This window comes from Falco naumanni, chromosome 5 (assembly GCF_017639655.2).
Source record: "Falco naumanni isolate bFalNau1 chromosome 5, bFalNau1.pat, whole genome shotgun sequence".
Classification (NCBI taxonomy): domain Eukaryota; kingdom Metazoa; phylum Chordata; class Aves; order Falconiformes; family Falconidae; genus Falco; species Falco naumanni.
In genome coordinates, this window is record NC_054058.1 from 16,951,998 (window position 1) to 16,973,519 (window position 21,522).

The 21,522-nt window shown below is 42.1% G+C and overlaps 1 protein-coding gene across 7 annotated transcripts in view; it reads left to right on the forward strand.

The window, feature by feature from the left end:
• ITPR2 (inositol 1,4,5-trisphosphate receptor type 2) overlaps nt 1-21,522 on the forward strand; it is a 268,891-nt gene that overhangs the window by 84,809 nt on the left and 162,560 nt on the right. For all 7 annotated transcript variants that reach the window (XM_040594004.1, XM_040594005.1, XM_040594006.1 and 4 more), the window contains 5 exons: nt 7-192; nt 824-1,075; nt 2,101-2,245; nt 3,202-3,352; nt 20,512-20,705. In XM_040594004.1, coding sequence (XP_040449938.1) covers nt 7-192; nt 824-1,075; nt 2,101-2,245; nt 3,202-3,352; nt 20,512-20,705 — 928 coding nt within the window. The remainder of the gene's footprint in view (nt 1-6; nt 193-823; nt 1,076-2,100; nt 2,246-3,201; nt 3,353-20,511; nt 20,706-21,522) is intronic.

The following is a 21,522-nucleotide window of genomic DNA, read 5'->3' on the forward strand; positions in this document are numbered from 1 at the left end:
TTGCAGGCTGGTTTCAACACAAATGGACAATCCCTTGGAATGCCCAGTCATCTCAGACGACATAGATGAAGAAGAAGTGTGGCTTTACTGGATTGACAGTAACAAGGAGCCTCATGGCAAAGCCATCAGGCATCTGGCTCAGGAGGCAAAGGAGGGCACAAAAGCTGATTTAGAAGTTCTTACCTACTACAGGTAAAACTGCTTATTCAAATGAAAGAAAATGTAAACTCTTTGAAGACCCCGGTGCTGTCTTATCCAGTTCATTTGCCAATATCAAAAAAGGTAGCCAGGTCATGCCAGAAACTAGGATTAGAAGTTTATTTCAAGTTTTTCCTGTAGGAAGCATCACAATCTCTGTTGTCTATACCAGACAAATCTTGAGTTTCCTTTGCTCATAACAGCTCTTTGTAACTTTCTATCATTTTGCCTCTTGCCTTTTATTTATTAGGCTTTATTTTTAGATTGTGCTGCCCTGGAAGCAAGGCATGCTCTGAGGAAGGAATGTCCTGAGAATTAGAGGGGAAATGGGATCACTGAACAGTATCTTACACTGACTGAAAACAAGCAGTTCAGATGCTTCAGCCTTCCATTGGTCAATGCCTCCTTTGAGTTTCAAAGGGAGCACAGGCTTCATGGGAGCTGGAGCCTGACGTTAGCATTTTTAATGGCAAGTTGATCCCTTGCTTAGCAAAGTCACTGTTGTTGGTTTTTAGGATTTATATCAGAAAGGCTGACATTAGGCTTGTAAAGTGAGATTCTGAGGTACATTGTTTCATTTCCAATTGATTTCTTTGAATACCATATCTTATTACTGTTTTTTAAGGTATCAACTGAATCTCTTTGCAAGAATGTGCCTCGACCGCCAATATCTCGCCATCAACCAGATTTCTGCACAGCTGTCAGTAGACCTGATCCTACGATGTATGTCTGATGAAAGCCTCCCTTATGACCTCCGGGCTTCTTTTTGTCGGCTGATGCTACACATGCATGTGGACAGAGATCCTCAGGAATCTGTGGTACCTGTCAGATATGCCAGATTGTGGACTGAAATTCCTACTAAGATCACGATTCATGAGTGAGTTGAAAGTGTTTCTAATAAAAATACAAAAGCATTTTGTAAGAGTTAGTCTCAGAACAAAACGGTTGCAGATGTCTAATGTTGACACAACACGTATCTGAAAAGGTATTTTGTTGCAGAGCACAGAGCTACTAGTAATTGTTACTCTTGGAAACTTCCATGAGTAGCTTTAAATGGAAATATTTCAATTTCATTTTCCACTGTGTTCTTATAGGGAACAAGCTGGGGAAAAACTGAATGGCCTTTCCTCAGACCAGCTGAACTTGAAGTAATTCAGTTGTGTCTAACATTACAGGTTTACTAGGCTGGAACTCAGTTTTATACTTCCAAGCTCAACTGAAAGCCACAGTTGGAAAGCCAGAATTTAGTTAGGTACAGCTGTTGCCCCAGAAACAGTTCACAGAAGCTTTGACTTCCATCCAGCAAAGTAATGTGCTAATATGGGAGAAGGGCCCATTGACTTCATTGGAAACCCCCTCTGGCTTAATTGATTAAGCAGTGCCACTAGGCTAGACCCAGGCAGGTTGAAGAGACAAAGAACTATAGCAGTGCAGCAGACAGTATTGCTTCTGTTAGTGAGATGAAGGCCTGTATTGACATATATGAAAAATCAGTCCTAGTTGGTGGTGCAGAGGAGGCTTACTGTCCTGAGCTGCTTCCCTGGTCTGCTGTTCTTCCTTGCGAAAACAGTAAACTCTGGCTGATGGGTAGAGAGGACAGCTGAGGTTTAGTGACTTACTGAATTCCCACATCAAGATTTAAGAGTGCCATCTGCCAGAACTGTAATATTTTCCTGTCGCTGTTATTCCTGTTCACTGCAACCCTTGGTGGTACTGTTGGAGGGAAGGTTTGTGTATCCTCTTTCCGTTCCTACAAAGAATCAGCAGACCTCTGCCCCTTCTTCTTACAGAGAGTTGACAGCAATTTCATAGCATTGTGATTGGTTTGTTTTTTCTTTAGTGACAGCTGATCCTGATATTAGAAGTGTTTAATTTTCCTTCCTTCTGTGCCTTGCGTTGTAGGTATGATTCTTTCACAGACTCTTCGAGGAATGAAATGAAGAGGAAGTTTGCGTTAACTATGGAATTTGTGGAAGAGTACTTGAAAGAAGTTGTAAATCAACCCTTTCCTTTTGGAGACAAAGAGAAAAATAAACTTACATTTGAGGTACTTCTCAGCTATCTGCATCCTACTTACAGTACTCCTCCTCATTTCAGATAAGCTGACATTGGTTCTTTCGAAATAAAGGTAGATGAAGAATAAATGTTGGTGTAAAATGTCCTAGAGAAGCACCAGCTGCTAATTCCAGTGTTCTTGGTGATGACTGTTACTGCAGGAAATAATATTACTGTCTGCTCTCAAACAGTTGTATTCTTCCTTCCTTCTCCTGAGGTGGTTGCATTTCAGTGGCAAGAAGAGGGATATGTGTGTGGGTGAATGGCCATATGCCCTTTCTCTCCATATTAGTTAATTAGTCTGCAGGTGTTCTTCAATCTAAGGAAGTACTATTCTCTGTGTAAGATACGACACTGAAGGAAATACTCTGAATAACGTAATCCTGTGTTTTAAATATTGTTTGATATTCCTGACAGAAGCTTTAGATAGGCCTAAATCTTCTAGATTCAAATAACATTGAATAAAGGGGAAATGCTTAAAGCTTTTATAGTTCTTCCTCCAACCTACCTTGCAAGCTTTGTTGCTTCTGCCTCTGGTCATGTGAAATCACCTCCATTCAAATTTACCACAGTCATCTCACTCTTCTTCTGACTTCCATTGTCCCCACAGCTGCTGCCTCTTTAAACAATTTACTGGAGTCTTTCTTCTTGATCTTAGCTATTTTCCCAGATGCATCTGTGTCCTTTCAAGCCTTCCTAAATCTCATGTTGGTTTTGCTCTCTGTTATAATTTGACAGACTGATTGTTTTGTTAACTCTGAAAAACAGTAATGTCACTGACCTTAGTCCAAGGCCCATTTAAACCAGTGGAAAGACTTGTACTAATTTTAATGCACTCTCGAACTGAATCTCTGTGAAGGCTGCTATGTGAAATGCAACAGTATTGCACAGCTGAATACTGCAGAGGTTGCTGATACTTCCTTAATTTTTGATTTCTTTTTCTCGTAGGTGGTACATCTGGCTCGAAACCTCATATACTTTGGCTTTTACAGTTTTAGTGAGCTTCTCAGACTGACCCGGACGCTGCTGGCAATTCTAGATATTGTTCAAGTTCCTATATCATCCTACTTTGAAAGGTTGAGCAAGTTTCAGGATGGAGGTGAGAGAAGTAGCAAAGACTGTTATTCCAGTGTGTGATTCATTATTTAGCTTGGAAATAATTTATGGAACATCTCATTAATCTTTCCAGGTTCTTTATTCACACATAAACCCACCTACAGGAATGTATTGCAGGATGCATTAAGATGGTCATCTAAAAAAGAACCTTTTTGAACAGAGCTGCAGCCTTCATGACTACTGTGTTGATGCTGCTGTTCCTTTGCTTGTTTGGAACTGAACTTTCAATCTGTATCTAAGCCTCAGTGTCCCTTACGCTGAACGTCCCAAGGCGGTGCAGATGGCATTCGCCTGGGCACAGCAGTTATGATGGCTCATATATGGCACAAGTGTGTATTAGTCATCTTAACACTTCACTTAAAGGGAGAATAAAATTTTACTGGTCCCACAGCTGCAGAAGCACCAGATAGAAGTCCAGATGAGGCCATCCTCTGCATGTGTTTGTCAGTTTAGAATATTCTTTTTTTAACCTGGACCAGAGTGTCTGTCAGACAACCCCAGGACAATACTGTATGTCCCACTGCCTTTTCTACCATGGCTTAAAACTGGGTTGAAGAATGAGCATGCCAGGAAGGTGCTGAAACTTAGCAGTTTAGTTTTCTTGTGGGTGTGGGAGATGTGACAGTCATGTAGGCTGAGGGTCCAAGAGACTGACTGATGGCAAATTCTATTTTTAGTATGTGGCTAGTGTAAGTGTCATTGCACTGCCAGCTGTCCCACAGCACCAAAAAGGATGAACTGTGTTATTTGAAACAATTATTTTGTATTTTCTCTGGGAGGCCTTTTCCCAGACTTGAGTTTTCCTAGTAATCATTTTGCTCAGTCACTCCTACAGATGCCCAGCACGAACGTGCCATTCTTCGTAACTTCTCTTCTTTGAGGTTCACACACTCTGGAGACGTGTAGACTGTCATTGTCATCTCTGAGCCAAGGAGTCTTATGTTTGGTTCTCTTGATCTTTCCTCCATCACTGCCAGAACACTTTACTGAAAACCCCTGAAAGTCTTTCCTGCAATGTTTTGCACGCTGAGGCATGCTATAGCTACCTGCAGTCCCTCTACAGCACGAGAGAAACACTGTACGTTCAGACACTGGAAATTATTTCCTTTTTTGTCCCTGAAATACTGCATTGCAGGCTCTCTTCTTAAATGGCTCTGGACACAGTTTGACTCCAGATACAACCTTGGCATATTGGCAACATGGAACATGCAGATGTGGTTCTTCCATTTAATTCTCTCCCTGCTCAAGTCTTTAATCCTGATTATACATCTCATTCAATGTTTTTACTCACCTTCATTACCATTAAAACTGTGTTTCATCCTTAATTCCCTTTTATTTCTGTTGAAAGGTTTCCTTCCAGGATATATAGGAGACAAAAGAACTACCCATTAAGTGCAAACAAACCTGCTCTCAGTTATACTAATTTCCAGAGCAATTCCATGCAAATTAATGAATTCACTCTGAAATAAATGCATGTCAAGGAATGCAGAAAATGTCACCACCATGCAAATGGAAGCTCAGTAGCCTTGTTAGTAACAGTCAGCCATTGACTAGAGCCTTGTTGGAAACTGTTGTCACACATCTGTCATCTCACATTCTTTCAGCAAAAAAGGCACAGAACAAAGGTGGGATCTTATGTGTCTTTTGGTTGCTTCAGACTTTATGCAGATTTCTCAAACTTCTTTGTTTTCTGTAGTTGTCCCTATAGACGTTTATCTTTTAAACACTGGGCGAGTTCAGGTCAGCATGTGACAATCCACTGATGTTCTTTTGGAAATCATCTGTGGGTTGGTTTGGATTTTTTTCCCCTTTTCCTGCCAACTGTATGGCTGGAAAGCCCATTGTTTTGGTTTTTTGCTAGCTCAGACTGCTGGAAGTCATGTCTGCCATCTTAAGGGTGACCAGGGATAGAGATACTGGCTTTGCTGTCTAGACTTAAAAATAGACATTGAAATTTTGCTGCGGAGAGATAGGTGTTCTTATGTTGAAATAGCTGTAAGACTTGCTGAAGAGGCCTTCTATACAGTCTTTGACAAAAGAAAAAAATGCCCACCTTTGGATGGTCACATTTGTCTTCAGCCTCCCACTCCTTTTCTGATTGACAGGTCATAAAACACATAATCTGTGCTTTCACTTTGCAGTTGAGACAGAATGATTCTGCTATGCCCAAGCATCTCACCATTCCTCCTCCTTTCTCTGGAGGTGCATACTTAACTACCCATGGGCAGTATTAGGCTATGAAGATGCGTATAGCACAAGGATGCATAATTTAGAAGCAGTTCAAGCTGTTTCATAACTCCTGTTCACTAATTTTGAGCACCCAGCTCATAGAACTTCATGCCAGAAGAATGTATTTCATGTCTGAAAAACGTATTACTCAAGCAAAATGGGGGTACTTTTCATTAAGAAAACCCCCACAAAACCCAGTCATCACTAACTTTAGTTGTAGATAGAGACTAGAGAGGGAGCTCAAGAAGAAAGCAGGTACTGTAGTTGCTGACATTCTGGAGACAGCTGCTGTGGCTGAAATGTCAACTGTCAAATGTAACTTCTGCCCGTCTTTGTTTCATGTTTAGGGTTGATAGAACAGGTCTTTGTATGAGATTATCATGTGTCTTAGTGATGTTCTTGTACTTATTTTATCTTCTGGAGGAAGAGAAAAGACCAGGAATCTGATTCTACAGTGCTTTGCATCTTGCGCAGTCACTTCTACCCAAACAAGTTTGACCCCAAAAGGACTGATGTTACCTAGGTCCTGTGGAGTCTGCATCCATGTTGTCCAGGACCCACTAGGGATCCTGAGGAATGAACAGGCCAGCTGAGAAATTGGTCTCAGGATTTTCATCTAGATCCCCCCTCACTCTTAACAGTAATGATTGTTCACCGGGCAAAGCTGTAGGTATACATTGTTTTTCAATTTTATAGTACTTACAAGATTGTGCATCAAAGGTTCTCCTTCCCCTCTTACACAGGTGTCCTCTCTCTGTTATAAAACTGAGTTGTTGAGAACGTGTTAGTTGTTTTATCAGTTACCTGTCTTGGCTTTTTATTGTCCCTTTTAACTTACAATACTTCTCTCTTAGGCTATTAAGTAAAGACGATTACAACAGAAGGTAACTCAGCCTGGTTTTTATGGTTTTTGAAAATGTGTTGGCATTTTCTAAAATTGGGATGGTCCGTTGATTTTTTTCAGAAAGTGTTTTCTTATTCGTAACTTCCATAAAATACAGACAGATGGCTTGTTCCCTGCCCTTGTTCAGGATTGTGGGAGCCCTCCCTCCAGTCAGTTAAGGGTGAAGGTGACTTTGGCTTTTTCCTTCCTTTAGAGGAGGTCAGATTCTGCTCTCCCATATGTCTCCAGACTGTGGCAAGGGTCTCACTACACAGCATCCTTGCTGGCAGGTCCAATACTGGCAACTTTCATATCATACTTTTGAATGCAGAGTATTGCAGGTAGGTGTCCCTGCCACACATTATTGCTCCAGGGATGTGCGGGTTTACACAGCTGCTTTCTCAAGGCAAGTCCCTGAGTGACAAAACTCATTGCATTGATGTTCTTTAAAAGAAAAAAAGGTAAGATTGTATCTGTTATGATTTTGTGTATACACTGTGAATGTATGGAAGTAAATTATTAGTTTTAGAGATTATAAAAGTTATGGGGGTTTATTGTTGTTTGTTTTTTTAATCCATCCAGTTAGTGATCAGATGTCTAGGCATTAGCTTTAATTCAGTAAGAACGTGTATTCCATACTTTGAGCACAGAGCTTTCAAGTGTACTTCTAAAACCCAGTATTGCCAAACACTGAAAGCCAGCCATGATGCCTGGGATTGATGGTTTAATGGTATAAACAAATATGTCTAAATTTTATCAAGCGCTAGGGGCCTGATCCTGTAACTCTAATGCAGAAAAGTGATACTGCATAGCAGCTTGGGCTCTATTTTAATTTTCATCACTATTTAATTGTAAAATTACATAGATTACTATTAAATGGATATTTAACAGCAATATTTTCTCAATAGTTATGTCTGCTCAGAAATGCTGTTGATTTTCAGGTTCTAGGACAAGTGACTTAAGAAGAGGTTTGATCAGATGTAGAAGTCATGGAATTCTTATTCTGCAGCTGTAGTAGATCCAAAGTGGCATCTCTATAGAAGTTAAGAATTTTGGGTAGGATCTATTTATTTTGCATGATAGGTCTTGCATTTTAGTTTAGTTAATAAATACTGATTTCTTTGGGAAACTCAGTACTGACTAAATTTGGGGACAGATAGGGTATAGTGCCTTTCTATTCTTGACATCAATTTGTTTCAGGTCAGTAGCAAGAAAAGCTTCCAGCATCGGATTCCTGTAAGTTGTAGGGAACTGGTGAGCTTGGCTCTTTACTCATTTGGCTACTGCTCCACATCTTGAAAACTTTAGTCAGGGTTTTGGAAATGGGTATAAATATGATGATGGGTGGAAGAATGAGGTGGGTCTCACTGTGGGAAGCCTGCCTGGAGTTGTGCACCTCAAAACTGAAACAACGAAATTTACAACCAGCAGTCTGGATTCTTCTTCCCTGTTTAATATTTTTTTTCTTAAATAGACCCACTTATTTCAGTAAAACTACTTGCTAAATAAGGAAGTATATATGACAAGTGTTGAACTGTTGAAGAAAATCTGCAAAATGGGATGTATTTTTAGGCTTAGTGGAAGTTGCATGAAGACTTAATTAACCTTTTACCTCAAGATGTCCTTTTCCATACTTTGCTTAAATTTTGAGTCACTGATGGCTGAGGTAGTCCTTGATGTTGTGTGTGAGTTTCTCTATCTTTGTCTGCAAAAATTCTGAAAAGATCCCTACGTTATTATAAATGTTATGCCTTATTTCCTTTAAAAAGCTTGATTTTAATGCCACTGTCAGTTACTTTCACCAGAATTAAATTATTGTGCATGCAGTTTTCATGCGTGACCTTATTTGAGGAAGACAGATCGGGGGAAGTTGGTTAGAAGCAGTTGTGAGATAGGATCCTGGAAAAAGAAAAGATTTATATTTTTGGAAATGCTTCTTACCTAGATTGCATCCTAAAAATGAATTAACTTGAAAATGTTGCAGGCAACTTTTTTTTTTGTTTTTTTTTTTTAATCAGATTTTAACTTTGAGTCATTTTTTGAGGTTATTTGAAGCATTTTTCCCATTTAGATTCTAAAAAATATGAGGTTTACAAAATATTCTAACTGTATCCTAAAGAGGCATTTTTTTTCTTAAGGATAGAGTGAGGACTTCATTTAGTAGAGCTGTCATTCTGGCACCTTTCAAGAACATTATCATCTCCTGCAGTTTTAATTAAAAGGTAAAGTCATTGCTTTCCTAACAAGTGCACCCTGCTGTATCATTCCAGAGTCAGGAGCCAATCTGCCTTGTCCAATACTGGTTATTTATTCTCTGCGAATTAAAATGCACATCTTTCTCTAGGTGCAATTTGATCTTTGAAATAGCTGATTTTAGTCAAACTATGCAGCTACAGTGCATGTCAGATCTGAAAGATGAAATGACGTGGTAGTACTTAGCAGGCAAGATACATGTTTACCATGCAGCTCAGTGCTATTTAGTTAATGTTGTTTGGGAATGAGAATAATTACATGCAAGGAAATACATCCTTGAATTTAAGCTGCATATGTCGTGGGATGTAATTCACAGTGCTGGGCATGAATTTGAAAAATCCCTCAGTGGTACAAACCTAGCTTATCTGCAGAATATGTCTTTCCCTCAAGAGTTCTACATAAATGGCTACAGTTTTCCTGAGCCAGTGTCCACTGACATCAGTTAAGAGTCTTTCAGTCCCCTTTGGTTCTACAAAGGAAGGCTATGTGTGCTCAGTCTTTTTGAAAAACAGGTGTTTAAAACTACTTATAATAAGCTCCAATTGCTCCTGCCTCTCTGATTCTCACATGAAATGTGTTGCTCATGACTGGCCCAACAGATGCCTCCTTTTACCTGCTCAAACTGGTAGGCAAGTATCCCAGCTCCTTCACGTTATGTCTGGGTCTTCAGCTTGGTAGCATATCCCTCCTGTAGACTGGAGGGTTGAAAGATTTGTCTGTAGATGTCCTGAGATTGTGGAACTTTTCTTTGAAATGTATCATGAAGAGTCTCACCCCTGTGTCACGCTGCAAGCTTTGCTGCTTTTTCCTGATGTACCCCAAAGGATCCAGCCTTGGTAGGGGTCACATAGGGGAACCCCTCACTCTTTCCTGAAGACTTCAGCACTGATGGACTGCCATCTCTCTGCAAAGGATTTCTTGTATATTAGTGTGTCAGGAGACTGTCTTCTGTCTTCTGTCCCTTTGGTATGTTCTGGTAGTCTGCTTAGTCCCTCAGCTTCAACTGAGCAAGTAGATAGTGTTTTCTTCCAGCCCTCTTGGCTGCAAGTAGAGATGCATACTGCTTAGAAGCACCAGTGATACCTCTTCTAGACTCAAAGGTTGGACCTGCAATTGCTGTTGTGCTTGTGGGTCCTCGGTGATAAAGGAGAACCAGATTTCATTCTCAGCCTTGCGTCTATGTCTGTTAGCTGCTCTTTTGTCAGGTTAACAATTTGAAATATCTTCTTGAGGCATACTTTGATTAGCAGAGCTAATGAGGCAGTGGCTGCCTAGCAGACTGGAACAGTAATTTATGCCAGTAGTTTATGAAAAAAAAAAAAAAAGTTACAACAGAAAAAAGATTTAATCCTTAGGAAAGTTAGCAGTGCTAGTCACAGATATCTGTAGTGAAGCAACTGCTGTTCAGTGCAGAGTCTTGTCAGACCAAAGGGGAGGTCAGTCTGACAATTCTCTGGCATGGAACATTTCTCCTTCCTCCTTATTCTTTCCCTCATCATGAGACCTGTACATTAATGTGATTCCAGAGACCATCGCTTTTCTAGGAATTGGTATCTGTTTCATAGATGTAACTCAGCTAGAAGATTTGATTCCCAAGATGCTTTTTACCTTCAAAGCAAGCATGCTGATGTATGTAATTTTTTTCTTCATCTAATGTCCATAACATGAAAGCTGTATTTTTGATACTGCTTTGTGGTCTTGGGGATATGCAACACCAACAGAACCTGCAGAATGTCAGGAGAAGGTGAAGTTTGGTGGATTTTCACCATGGCTGGGCAGTGGAGAATTTGTATGCAAAAAGGGAGGGCTTGTGGATATAATGCAAGTGAGTGGAGGCTGGGGTGGCCAGATTCACAGAATCAAACAGAATCACAGAACGGTCAGGGTTTGAAGCGACCTCTGGAGATCATATAATCCAACCCCCTGCTAAAGCAGGTTCCCCTAGAGCAGGTTGCACAGAGTTGCATCCAGGCAGGTTTTGAATGTCTCCAGAGAAGGAGCCTCCACAGCCTCTCTGGGCAGCCTGTCCCAGCGCTCTGTCACCCTCAAAGTAAAGAAGTTTTTCCTCATATTCAGAGGGAACCTCCCGTGTGGCAGTTTGTGCCCATTGCCCCTTGTCCTGTCGCACCTGGGCACCTCTGAGAAGAGCCTGGCCCCATCCTCTGGACACTCGCCCTCGAGATATCTGTAGGCACGGGTAAGGTCCCCTCTCAGCCTTCCCTTCTCCTGGCTACACAGGCCCAGCTCTCTCAGCCGTTCCTCAGCAGGGAGCTGCTCCAGTCCCCTCATCATCCTGGTAGCCCTCCGCTGGGCCCTGCCCAGTCGTTCCCCGTCTCTCTTGAACTGGGGAGCCCAGAATGGAACACAGCTCTCCAGGTGTGGCCTCACCAGGGCAGAGTGGAGGGTGAGGATCTCCTCCCGTGACCTGCTGGCCACGCTTCTCCTAATGCACCCGGGGATCCCACTGGCATTCGTGGCCACACGGGCACACAGCTGGCTCGAGGGGAACTTGCTGCCCTCCCCAACTCCCAGGGCCTTCTCTGCAGAGCTGCCTCCCAGCAGGGCAGCCCCAGCCTGTACTGGTGCATGGGGCTGTTCCTCCCCAGGTGCAGGACCCTACACTTGCCTTTGTTGAACTTCATTGTGTTCCATCTCTAGAGACAACCTTCAGCCCGTTCAGGTCCCGCTGAATGGCAGCACAGCCTTCTGGTGACTCAGCCACTCCTCCCAGCTGTGTATCACCAGCAAACGTGCTGCGGGTACGCTCTGCCCCTTCACCCAGGTCATTGATGAGTAAGCTGAGCAGGACTGGACCCAGTACGGACCCCTGGGGAACACCGCTAGCCACAGGCCTCCAGCTAGACTCTGTGCTGCTGATCACAACCCTTTGAGCTCTGCCATTCAGTCAGTTTTCAGTCCACCTCGCTGTCCACTTTTAACCCACACTTCCTGAGCTTACTTATGATTATGTTACGAGAGAAGTCAAGGTAGACAACATCCACTGCTCTCCACTCATCTTCTTAGCCAGTCATTCCATCACAGAAGGCTATTGGATTGGTCAGGCATGATTTCCCCTTGGTGAATCCATGTTGGCTACTACTGATAACCTTCTTTTCTTCCACATGCCTTAAGATGATTTCCAGGAGTAGCTGTTCCATCACTTTTCGAGGGATGGAGGTGAGGCTGACTGGCCTCTAAGGTCCTCCTTCTTGTCCTTTTTGAAGACTGGTGTGACATTGGCTTTCCTCCAGTCCTCAGGCACCTCTCCTGATTTCCGTGACCTTTCAAAGAATATGGACAGTGTCTTAGCAATAACATCTGTCAGCTCCCTCACATTCAGGGGTGCATCCCATTCGTGCCCATGGATCTGTGAGTGTCAGGTTTGCCTGAATGATCTCTAACCCGATCCTCCTCGACTTAAGGGAAAGTCTTCCTTTCACCAGACTTTCTCTCTTGCTTCCCAGGTTTGGGATTCCTGAGGGGTAGCCTTAGCAGCAAAGACTGAAGCAAAGGTGGCATTCAGTAGCTCCACCTTCTCTGTATCCTTTGTCACCAGGACAGCCACCTCATTCAGCAGTGGGCCCATGTTTTCCCTAGTCATCCTTTTCCTACTGATGTACTTGAAGAAGCCCTTCTTGTTGTTCTTGACATCCCTTGTGAGATGTAATTCCAAACAGATCTTCGCCTTCTCGTTGCATCCCTGCATGTTCTGACAGTGGTTCTATATTCCTCGGAAGTAGCCTGTCCCTTTTTCCACATTCTGTAAACTTGCTTTTTCTGATTGAGGTTTGCCAGAAGCTCCTTGCTCATCCATGCAGACCTCCTGCCCCCTTTGCTTGGTTTCTTACTCATGGGGGTGTACCTATCTTGAGTGTGGAGGAAGTGATGCCTGAATATTAGCCAGCTGTCTTGTACATCCCTGCCATCTAGAGCCCTAACCCATAGGATTCTTCCAAGTAAGCCCTTGAAGAGACCAAAGAGCTCTCCTGAAGTCCAGGGTTGCAATCCTACTTATTGCCCTGCCTCCTTCACACAGGAGGCTAACTCCACCACCTCATGGTCACTGCAGCCAAGGCTGCCCCCAGACTTCACATCCCCAGCTAGTCCTTTTTTGTTTTTTAGTTCAAGGTCCCGTAGTGCACCTTGCCTTGTTGGGTTTTCCACCACCTGTGTCAAAAAAGTTACCATCAATGCTCTGCAGGAACCTCCTTGACTGCGTGTGCATAGCTGTGTTGTCTTCCCAGCAGGTATCAGGGTGGTTGAAGCCCCCCATGAGAACCAAGGCCTGTGGTCATGAGGCTACCTGCAGTTGTCTGTAGAATGCCTCATAGACTTCCTCTTCCTGATGAACTTCCCTGTAGTAAACACCCACAACAGTGTCATCCATGTTAGTCTGCCCCTTAATCTTCACCCATAAGCTCTCAAATCATTCTTCATCCATCCCTAGGCAGAGCTTGATACATTCCAGTTGCTCATTCACATAAAGAGCGACTCCACCGCCAACTTGCTGGCCTGTCTTTCCTAAAAAGTGCATAGCCATCCGTGACAACATTCCAGTTGTGTGAGCTATCCCGCCGTGTCTCTGTAACTGCAATGAGTTCATAGCTCTGCGACCACACACAGATCTCTAATTCTTCCTGTTTATTTCCCCATGCTGCATGTGCTAGTGTACAGACAACTGAGGGGGTAGGTAGCCCCTGTGTATGTGTGTTGCGTATTGCAGGTTGGTTTTTTTCTGTTTGTTTTGCCTCATTAGTTCTGAGGGCTGTGTAAAATGTAGAAGTGACTTCACCTTCTGCCCTTGATGTCATGCATTAGGTTTTCTGTGAGGCTTACCTGAGGTCAGCTAGTTATTAAGCGATGAAGAATGGTCTAATAAAGAAATAAAGCGTGATTCTTGGCCTGTTTATGGTAGGTTCTGCAGTCTTTATGAGCAAACTCTGTAGAAAACCTGTAAAAATTAATACCTCTTTCACAAACAGAGCTGTAAGGCTTAATGCTTCTGGCAAATAATATATAGCTTTAAAGGGTTTGAAATAAAATGTGTTCCTTTAGGTACTGAAGTGTTGTTATTATATGTCTTAAAAATGGCTGTAACTTTTCATGCAGAAAAATTAAATTGCATGAAAGGATATGGCCAAATCAACAAAGACAAAGAAATGTAGAGCTAAAGCTGCTACTGGGCTTTTAATTTAGCCCTTGGTAACTAGACATTGCTGTGCATACAGTTCCCTGCCAGAGGATCCCCAAGGATTGGCAGTGTTGCATGCTTTAAGATGGCACTGAAACTTTAAGAAGCTTATGGTGGAGCAGCAGTATCGGTCTCGCTGAAATCCACAAAGTGAAGGCTGTTTGGAGTCAAAGCTCTTGTTCCAGCAGTCATCAGGAAAGTGACTTGCTGTTCAAAGTACCGTCTTAAAACCTGGTTGAATGCAGCTACACTGAGGCACGGGTTGAGGCAAGGTCAACTTTGCTGAAAACTGACTTTGATGATGGTAAAAGTTTTGGACTTTTATCAACATGCCAGGTATTTCCTAATGTAGCAGTGAGCGTGGAAACCAGCCTAAAGCTGCCCCAACGCAGTGGCAAAATTTGGTTTTACCTTACCAGGGCTACAGTGGGTAGAAGCTAAATTCATGGGGAAGATTAGAGTGGCTGAGGAGGACTGAGAAGGCTTTGGGATGTCATTGGGTTGAGGGTAGGGAAGGAGGCCTGAAGGGCTCTGGGGACAGATGGTGACATGGCAGGGAGGGGCTAGCTATGTTGGTAGCATATGCTGTCTGGCTTGGGCCCTGCTACATTGGAAGGGAACTATTTTCGGCAAGGTGTTTGGAACAAGCTGATGGAAGAAGCTGAAGCATCGAGTGTCCTCGTCAAAAGCATGCTCAGGTCTGATGGCATCAGAGAGTGGTCTCTATAACTTAGTAATTACAGAGGCAATGTGGCGAATGAAGAGACGGGACGCAGCCTGATGCAAGCAAATGTCAATTTATTGTACAGAAGCACGAGTTTTTATACACTTTCGGAAGCTGCGCGTTTTAAACAGATTGGTTCTTGAAGCTAAGCCTTGCATACTAGGCAATCCCTGATTGGTGGTTAACTGCCAGCAATTAACCTCAAGGTGTTACCTTTCCTTGGCGCCATCCGTCTCCCACTCCCCTGTGCTCTGTAAACACGTCTCATCATGTTAATTGTTGTCTAGACAAGCTCGAGCAAATTCCCCTCAGCTAACTGATTGCCATGCATAGTCCTAGTTTCCAGCCCGCTCCTGCAAGGCAATGCAAGAAATGCCACATTTTTGCAAAAACCTTTGATTTGTCATCCATCCATCCCCCCTTTATATAAGCAAGCTTGAAGAATGTATTGAGCTTTTATGGACAGGTCAATGAAAGTTGTTGGAACAGTGGATGCACCTACATTTGTGTTTTCTGGTCATTAAGTGCCAGATGTCTTGAAGAACCTGTCATATGTCAGCTCCTATTTAGGTATTTTGTTTCCAGAAACATTGAGTATCGAGCTTTTCCAGTCCCTAATGAGAGCTGCTGGGTGTTAAAAACCTTTTGAAAATATAGGCACTTTTTACATGTCTGAGTAGGGAGATGAGCGCTGGGAAACTGTTGAAGGTAAAAATGGCTGAGCAGTTTTGAAAATTGAGTCCTAGGAGTCTGTCTTTCCTGTATTTGTGTTGAGGAAGGATGGACAGTAACATTAGTAAGAGCAGACTCTGTCCCTTTGAGGTAACCTAGGGACCAGATCGGGTGTGTATTGTTAATTTTTCAGTCAACAAGGCTGTGAGTCAGTTCCCTGGTGTCTTGGGAATATCTGTGGAGTAGAGGGCTACTGGCTGTAAGGGTATCTGCCAGTCTTGGAGGCTGTCCGTTGTGTGTTCACATTCATCTACCGCGCGGTTCTCGGCACTGTTTGTGAAATACCTAAAATGCTGTGAGCAGTGGTGAGTGGGCTGAGGACACTGCTTAGTGACTGGCTATGAACAATTTGAAGAAAAGGCTGCAGTTGCTAGTTGTTTTTCTTCCTGAATATGGTATTTTGTCACTTACCATCCGTACTGTATTACATAGCAGATTGTTGTTTACTTTCATGTTCTACTTTTAGAATTTTTGCAACCAGTAAATGACTTATCAAGAAAATAAGTTTATGTAGAAAATGAAGTGTCAAATTATCCACTGTTTCGATTACTTGGGTGGTTGTTATTTTTTCCCTATAATTGACTCCTCTGAAAAGTCTTTCTTCTCAGAGAGGCCGCTGTGATGTCAGTCGTGCCAAATTGTATGAGATTATGTGCTACAGTTTTGTGACAGAAACTGATATTCATTAGGAAGTTGTGATCACTATAATAAAAAGTAATGAAACGGAGATGCATAGTTGTCTTTCAAAAACATGACAAGCATTCTCTTCTTTCCTTTTCTTTCAGTGCCTGTCAGTCTGCGTCTCCTTTAAATTACCACTTGTGCACACAGTGATTTCACTCTTCCATTGGCTAACCTTGTGAGACTGTACATACAACAGGAGGAATTTCTAATGGGTCCAGTCCTTGTGGAAGGTTCTTGGCATCTGACTTGTCTCAGCAGAGGGAGGAGCAGTGAGGAAGAGTTAGGGAGAGGAAGGGAAAATCGGAAAGAAGGGAAACTGGAAGAAGATTCATGTAGATTGCCTTGCGTTCTTTTCCTCTGTTGATCAGTCACAGCTCTGAGCACTTTTGCAGTGGTTTGCCGGTGAGAGAAGTGGCTGGTTACATGCACAAGCGCCGTACAGCATTGCAATGACTGTTCTCTCCCTGTCACACTTCTCAGTCTTATATAAATGTTAATACCTTGACCTCAAAGAAGACAACAAATGATGGAGGTCAGCAGGTTAAGGGTGGCAGTACCATATGAAGGCACAGCTCAGGCTTCTCTTCACTTATCTGTAGCAGAGTGCACACAAAAGTAATCAGGGTTCACATCTACAGGCTATCTCTCCTGATTTAGCTCGGTTAACTAGCTGAGGCATTAAGTTAATTTTTCCTTGGGCATTGGTATTCAGGAAGCACTTTGGAGCTGTAACAAAGATCAGAGCTCCGTTATTTTAGTCATTGTGTGCATATGTACTAAGAAGTTAAATCTCTTTTATTGAGCCAGTGTATTTTGTCTTGCATTGTTGCAGGCTTAGTTAACATGCAGTCAGTCACTTTTTAAACTGCAATAACCTTTCTGCATGCCTTACCTCAGAGACTCATACCCTTTCCTGCTGAGATAACTGTATTAAAGCCAAGAGAACACAAAAGCAGAGCAGGAAGAAGCAATTCACTAGCAAGACTGCTGCTGGCCCCTAATGTTTGTAAGTGGCAGATTTAAATCCGTGCTTAACACGGTCGAGCCTTCCAAGGCTGGACAAATAACACTGAGCACCATGAGTGCTGATTACTGGAGGATCTTCTGGAAGACAAGCTACTGCCAACTCTTCATGTACATGAACGATCCTCATGGCTTCTTTTAAAGAACAGAGCAGTTCCTCCCAGTCAGCTGCTTCATTGCCATGCATGAATGTGCCGGTTGGCTGCTGTGTGCTCCTAAGAGGTGGTTGCATTTCATCAGCACCCTGCAAAACATAGTTGTTAAAATATTTTCCTGAAAAGAGTGCCAAATTGCTCTAGTTGCTCTATTATTTTAACTTTGGGAATGTTCTCCCCAAGCCTGCTCAACAATCAGCATCAGGCAGTTAATTAAAAAGTTTTCCAAGATGTATTTACTTATGACACCTTGTCTCACTGCTGTTACTGACAGAAATAATGCAATATTGAGTCACTACCCATTTCTGCTGTAAATACTAAACTGGATTAAGTAGGCTTTTCTCTCACTAAAATCCTTTCCTATGTATTAATGAAATACAATTTGAAATGGCAGTGATAATAAGTACCACCTTAATCCTCTGCTTTCCTGCCTCTAGCTGTTTAAATCAGTTGCATGAAGGTCAGTAGTAAAGGACATACGGACAGAGGGTTTATCCTTGTTGCCAGTGCTGTTGGGAAGCAGCTTCATAGCTACCACTCACTGGTTTGTACATCTTTTACCACTGGTGTTCCATGGGTAAGAGGAAAGGACAGCAGTCATCTCACTTCTTTTTATTTCCTAGATGCTTTTTTAGGCTCTGTCATCACATTAGCTGAGTGCCTCCCAGCCTTTGTTGTATCGGGCCTCTCACTGTCCTTTTCAGAGATGGAGAAAGTAGTCTCCTCATTTATGGAGGTGATCTTGAAATGCAGAGAGAGTGACTAATTCCTTGGTCACAGGAGGAGTTAAATTCCACCCCCTGTACAGCACCCCAGTGATAGCTGAGAAATAAGCATGTATCTAGGCAAAATCCCAGCTTGCTTTTTCCAAGAACATGAGGTACCCAAGTTGCTGTCTGACTCTGTCCAAAAGGAATGACCTTTTTTGTTAACTTTACAGTGGGTGGACTTCAGTCTTGAAGGGTGGGCAGGAACTTTTCAGAAGTGGAATTCTTCTACCTCATTTGGAACAAACTGCAGTTGTATCTGGCTTTCGAGAAGAATGTCTTCTGCACTTGTTTTAGATTTAAGTGGTTTAATTATCAGCTGGTAACTGATGCAGGTTGTTTTATAAAAAATTCCCAAGCTTTCCAAATAGCAGTGCCTCTATTTATGTTCGCCTTTGTACACCTGCGTGAAAGTGATTTTGAAAACATGTAATAGAGAAGATGATGACTTCTCAACTGAGATGTAGAGCAGGGGTGTTACAGGCCACGAAGCAGCTGCAGAACCTCTAGGTCTTCTTGTGGGCTTATCAATCAGCATTAAGGACAGGATAATATGAATGAGGGAAATTATTTCACAGTTTGAAGATGAAGGATATGCAAAAAGTTGGTTTAACTAAAGATACTTTAAGGATTAAAGGTTTTCCACTTTGTGATTTAGCTTTACATGGGTGTACTGAATGATGGTCAATGCAAATAAAAGTTCAACACACTGGGAGAAAGGAGTCGGGGAGCAAGAGAGAGATATGGATCCATACTATGTTATTACCCAGCTGTTCTCTTTGATTTGAAAGGAAAATGCACCATTTTCATTTTGCAGCAAGAAGGGTATTTGGAATGATTTTATTTGCTTTATGCTGGTGTAAGCAGTTAGGAGAACTTTATATGCCTACCTAACATGAGGATCTAGCCCTTAGCTTGACTTCTAGCTTTTTTTCCCTAACATCATGCAAAGTCAGAAATGCATTTTTTTCCCTCCTTTGTAGGGACTTGAAGTATTATTTTCAAAAGACCAGTTCAGAGTGATTGCACACCAGACTGGATGCTGAATGGGATCTCAAATGCGACACTAATCTGCCTCATTCACTTTGAAAAACCAAATTCTTTGTATTTTCCTTTTAAAGTCAGGGCTGAAGGCATCCTCTTTCCCTGCATGCAATACTTGAGCCCTATGGATTGAAGAAAGAAGGGCGTAAGAGGAGGAAATTGCTAACAAAATAAAATATAGCTTTGGCTTTTTACAGCATATTATCTGGGAAGAGGGTCTCTTTAGTATGAGTAAAACTTGTCAATTGCGTGGTGATTAAAGTGTACTGAAAGACATACAGGAACTATTCAGGCTTACCTCAGCAAAGCTACATTTCCTCCATTCTTTTGTGTGCCTTTGGTGTAGTCTAGGTCTTGGCACTCTGTTTCTGCAAAGAGATGCTATCATTCCCTTCCTTTCCTCCATTCATTCAGATCTGTACTTCGCAAGAAAGGAAACTAATTTATGTAGGTACGTAGCATTCTTTCTTCTCCCCACCTCTAGAAGAAGATAGTCGTTGATTCACTGAGATGCTTTCCATATCAAAATTCACTATAAAATAAGACCAGTGTAATCTATGGGAACAGACAGTATTTTTTGGTAGATTTTGCTGAACTGACATCAATGATAAGGTACTGTTGCAACTAGACTGGATAAAGTTTTTTGCCACATGGGGGAAAAAATACTGCCCTTGGGTATAGCTTCTTGTGTCGGTTGGCTTTGATTTGTGGCCTGTAATTTCAAACACATACAGAGATTGACTTGCAGAGCCTCAAATCTTTACTCTCTCTTAGTGTGATATACAAGATACTTTGGTAGTCTCCTTCCAGCTTCTGCAGTGCCAAAAGCAACCTTACTGTCAAGTGCCTATGGTATGTCCAGTTGTTGTGGGGAAGACATCAGTGGGAGTAGGCATGGAAAGTGAACGTCTCCCATGTGTCTACAAAGCAAGGTCATAAATTGCAGCAGTAGGTGATACAAATGAAATACCAACAGAAGTTTTCTAACAATAAACATCGGAATCAGTTGCCTCGGAATGCTGTATAATGTGGGATATGCAACGCTTAAATATTAAGAACAGGTTCAACAAACCTCTTTCAGCAATGGTCTTAGATGTAGATAATATGCCTTCAGGCAAAGGAATGGATTAGCTGAACTACTAAGATTTCTTTTGCTTTACATTTTATGATTTCTTGAACATGTTGACAGAACTGTGGAAGTATTTTGGTGTCTTTTCCATCTGTTGACCTGTAAGTAATAATCTCTTGGAAAATGAGTGTAGAAAATTTGTCCCTAAACTATTAGGTAATTTGAATGAATTCCTTCTGAATTTTCATCAGAAATTGAGGACCTGTTTTTCCAATATGCCTGTTAAGACTGTAAAATGGTTTGACAACATGGGTGTATGTGCGATACGTGGCTTTGCAAGTAAGCTTTACTCATGGCAAATACACATGTGTTTTTGTTTAATGCATAGGAAACAATGTTATGAGGACCATCCATGGTGTAGGAGAGATGATGACCCAAATGGTGCTAAGCAGAGGATCTATATTTCCCATCAGTGCCCCTGATGTACAGCCAAGCATTCACCCAAGCAAGCAAGCCAGCACCTCAGACAGTGAAGATGTGATCGTCATGGACACCAAACTGAAAATCATTGAGATTTTGCAGGTAATGATGATTGGTGAAGTATCACATAGCAGTCATTTAACAGTTCTTTACTTACTCACATACCGGCAAGTTCTGTTACCTACATTCTTACTATTCACCGAGCTGTTAATTGTAAAAATAACACTTTCGTATGAAGAAGAACACTTCTCTATGTGAACAATTAGACAGTTGTTGTCCTCGCTCTGTTACAGCTCCTTCACTTTTGAAGGAACTAGATGCTGTAGAAACTGTGTTGCTGTAACTGTAAAAAGGCAGAATTTGTCCTTTAATGTGTCTCAGTAATGTTTTCTGAAGACAGTGTGTCTGTTTCCAGTGTCTTTTACACTCATTTTACACTGGGGTAGCTTGCTTGACTGTAGTATTTGACTCTTCTGTTACAGTAGTTTGATGAAGGGCAGGATTGGACCTAGACCCGCTGAAGTCATGCAAGGTCATGCATGTTTGAAGTCCGTTTCAGATTTCCACTGTTAGACTGAGGATAGTTTGAGGGCTGATATGATTTTCTCCCAGCTGAACTGACAAGCTATATGACGTTAGCACGCCTCTTAAGATATAATTTTCACTTTGTGCTATTAGTAAGTGAAATGGCACACATTTGTTCAGTGTATCAAATCCCAGTTTCTGCAGTACTTATGCCCTGAAGGAGTGTTTCAGTGTTTTCTATAAATTCTGCAGATCTGTTGGTACCATTGTCACTTTTGAAGGATTCGATTTGTTCTGACTGCTTATAAATTATTTAATTACCTTAATTACTTGTCATCTGAAAAAGAATCAGTTGTTAGAGTACCCTCAATATGCATACTTTGGTTCCGGGGCT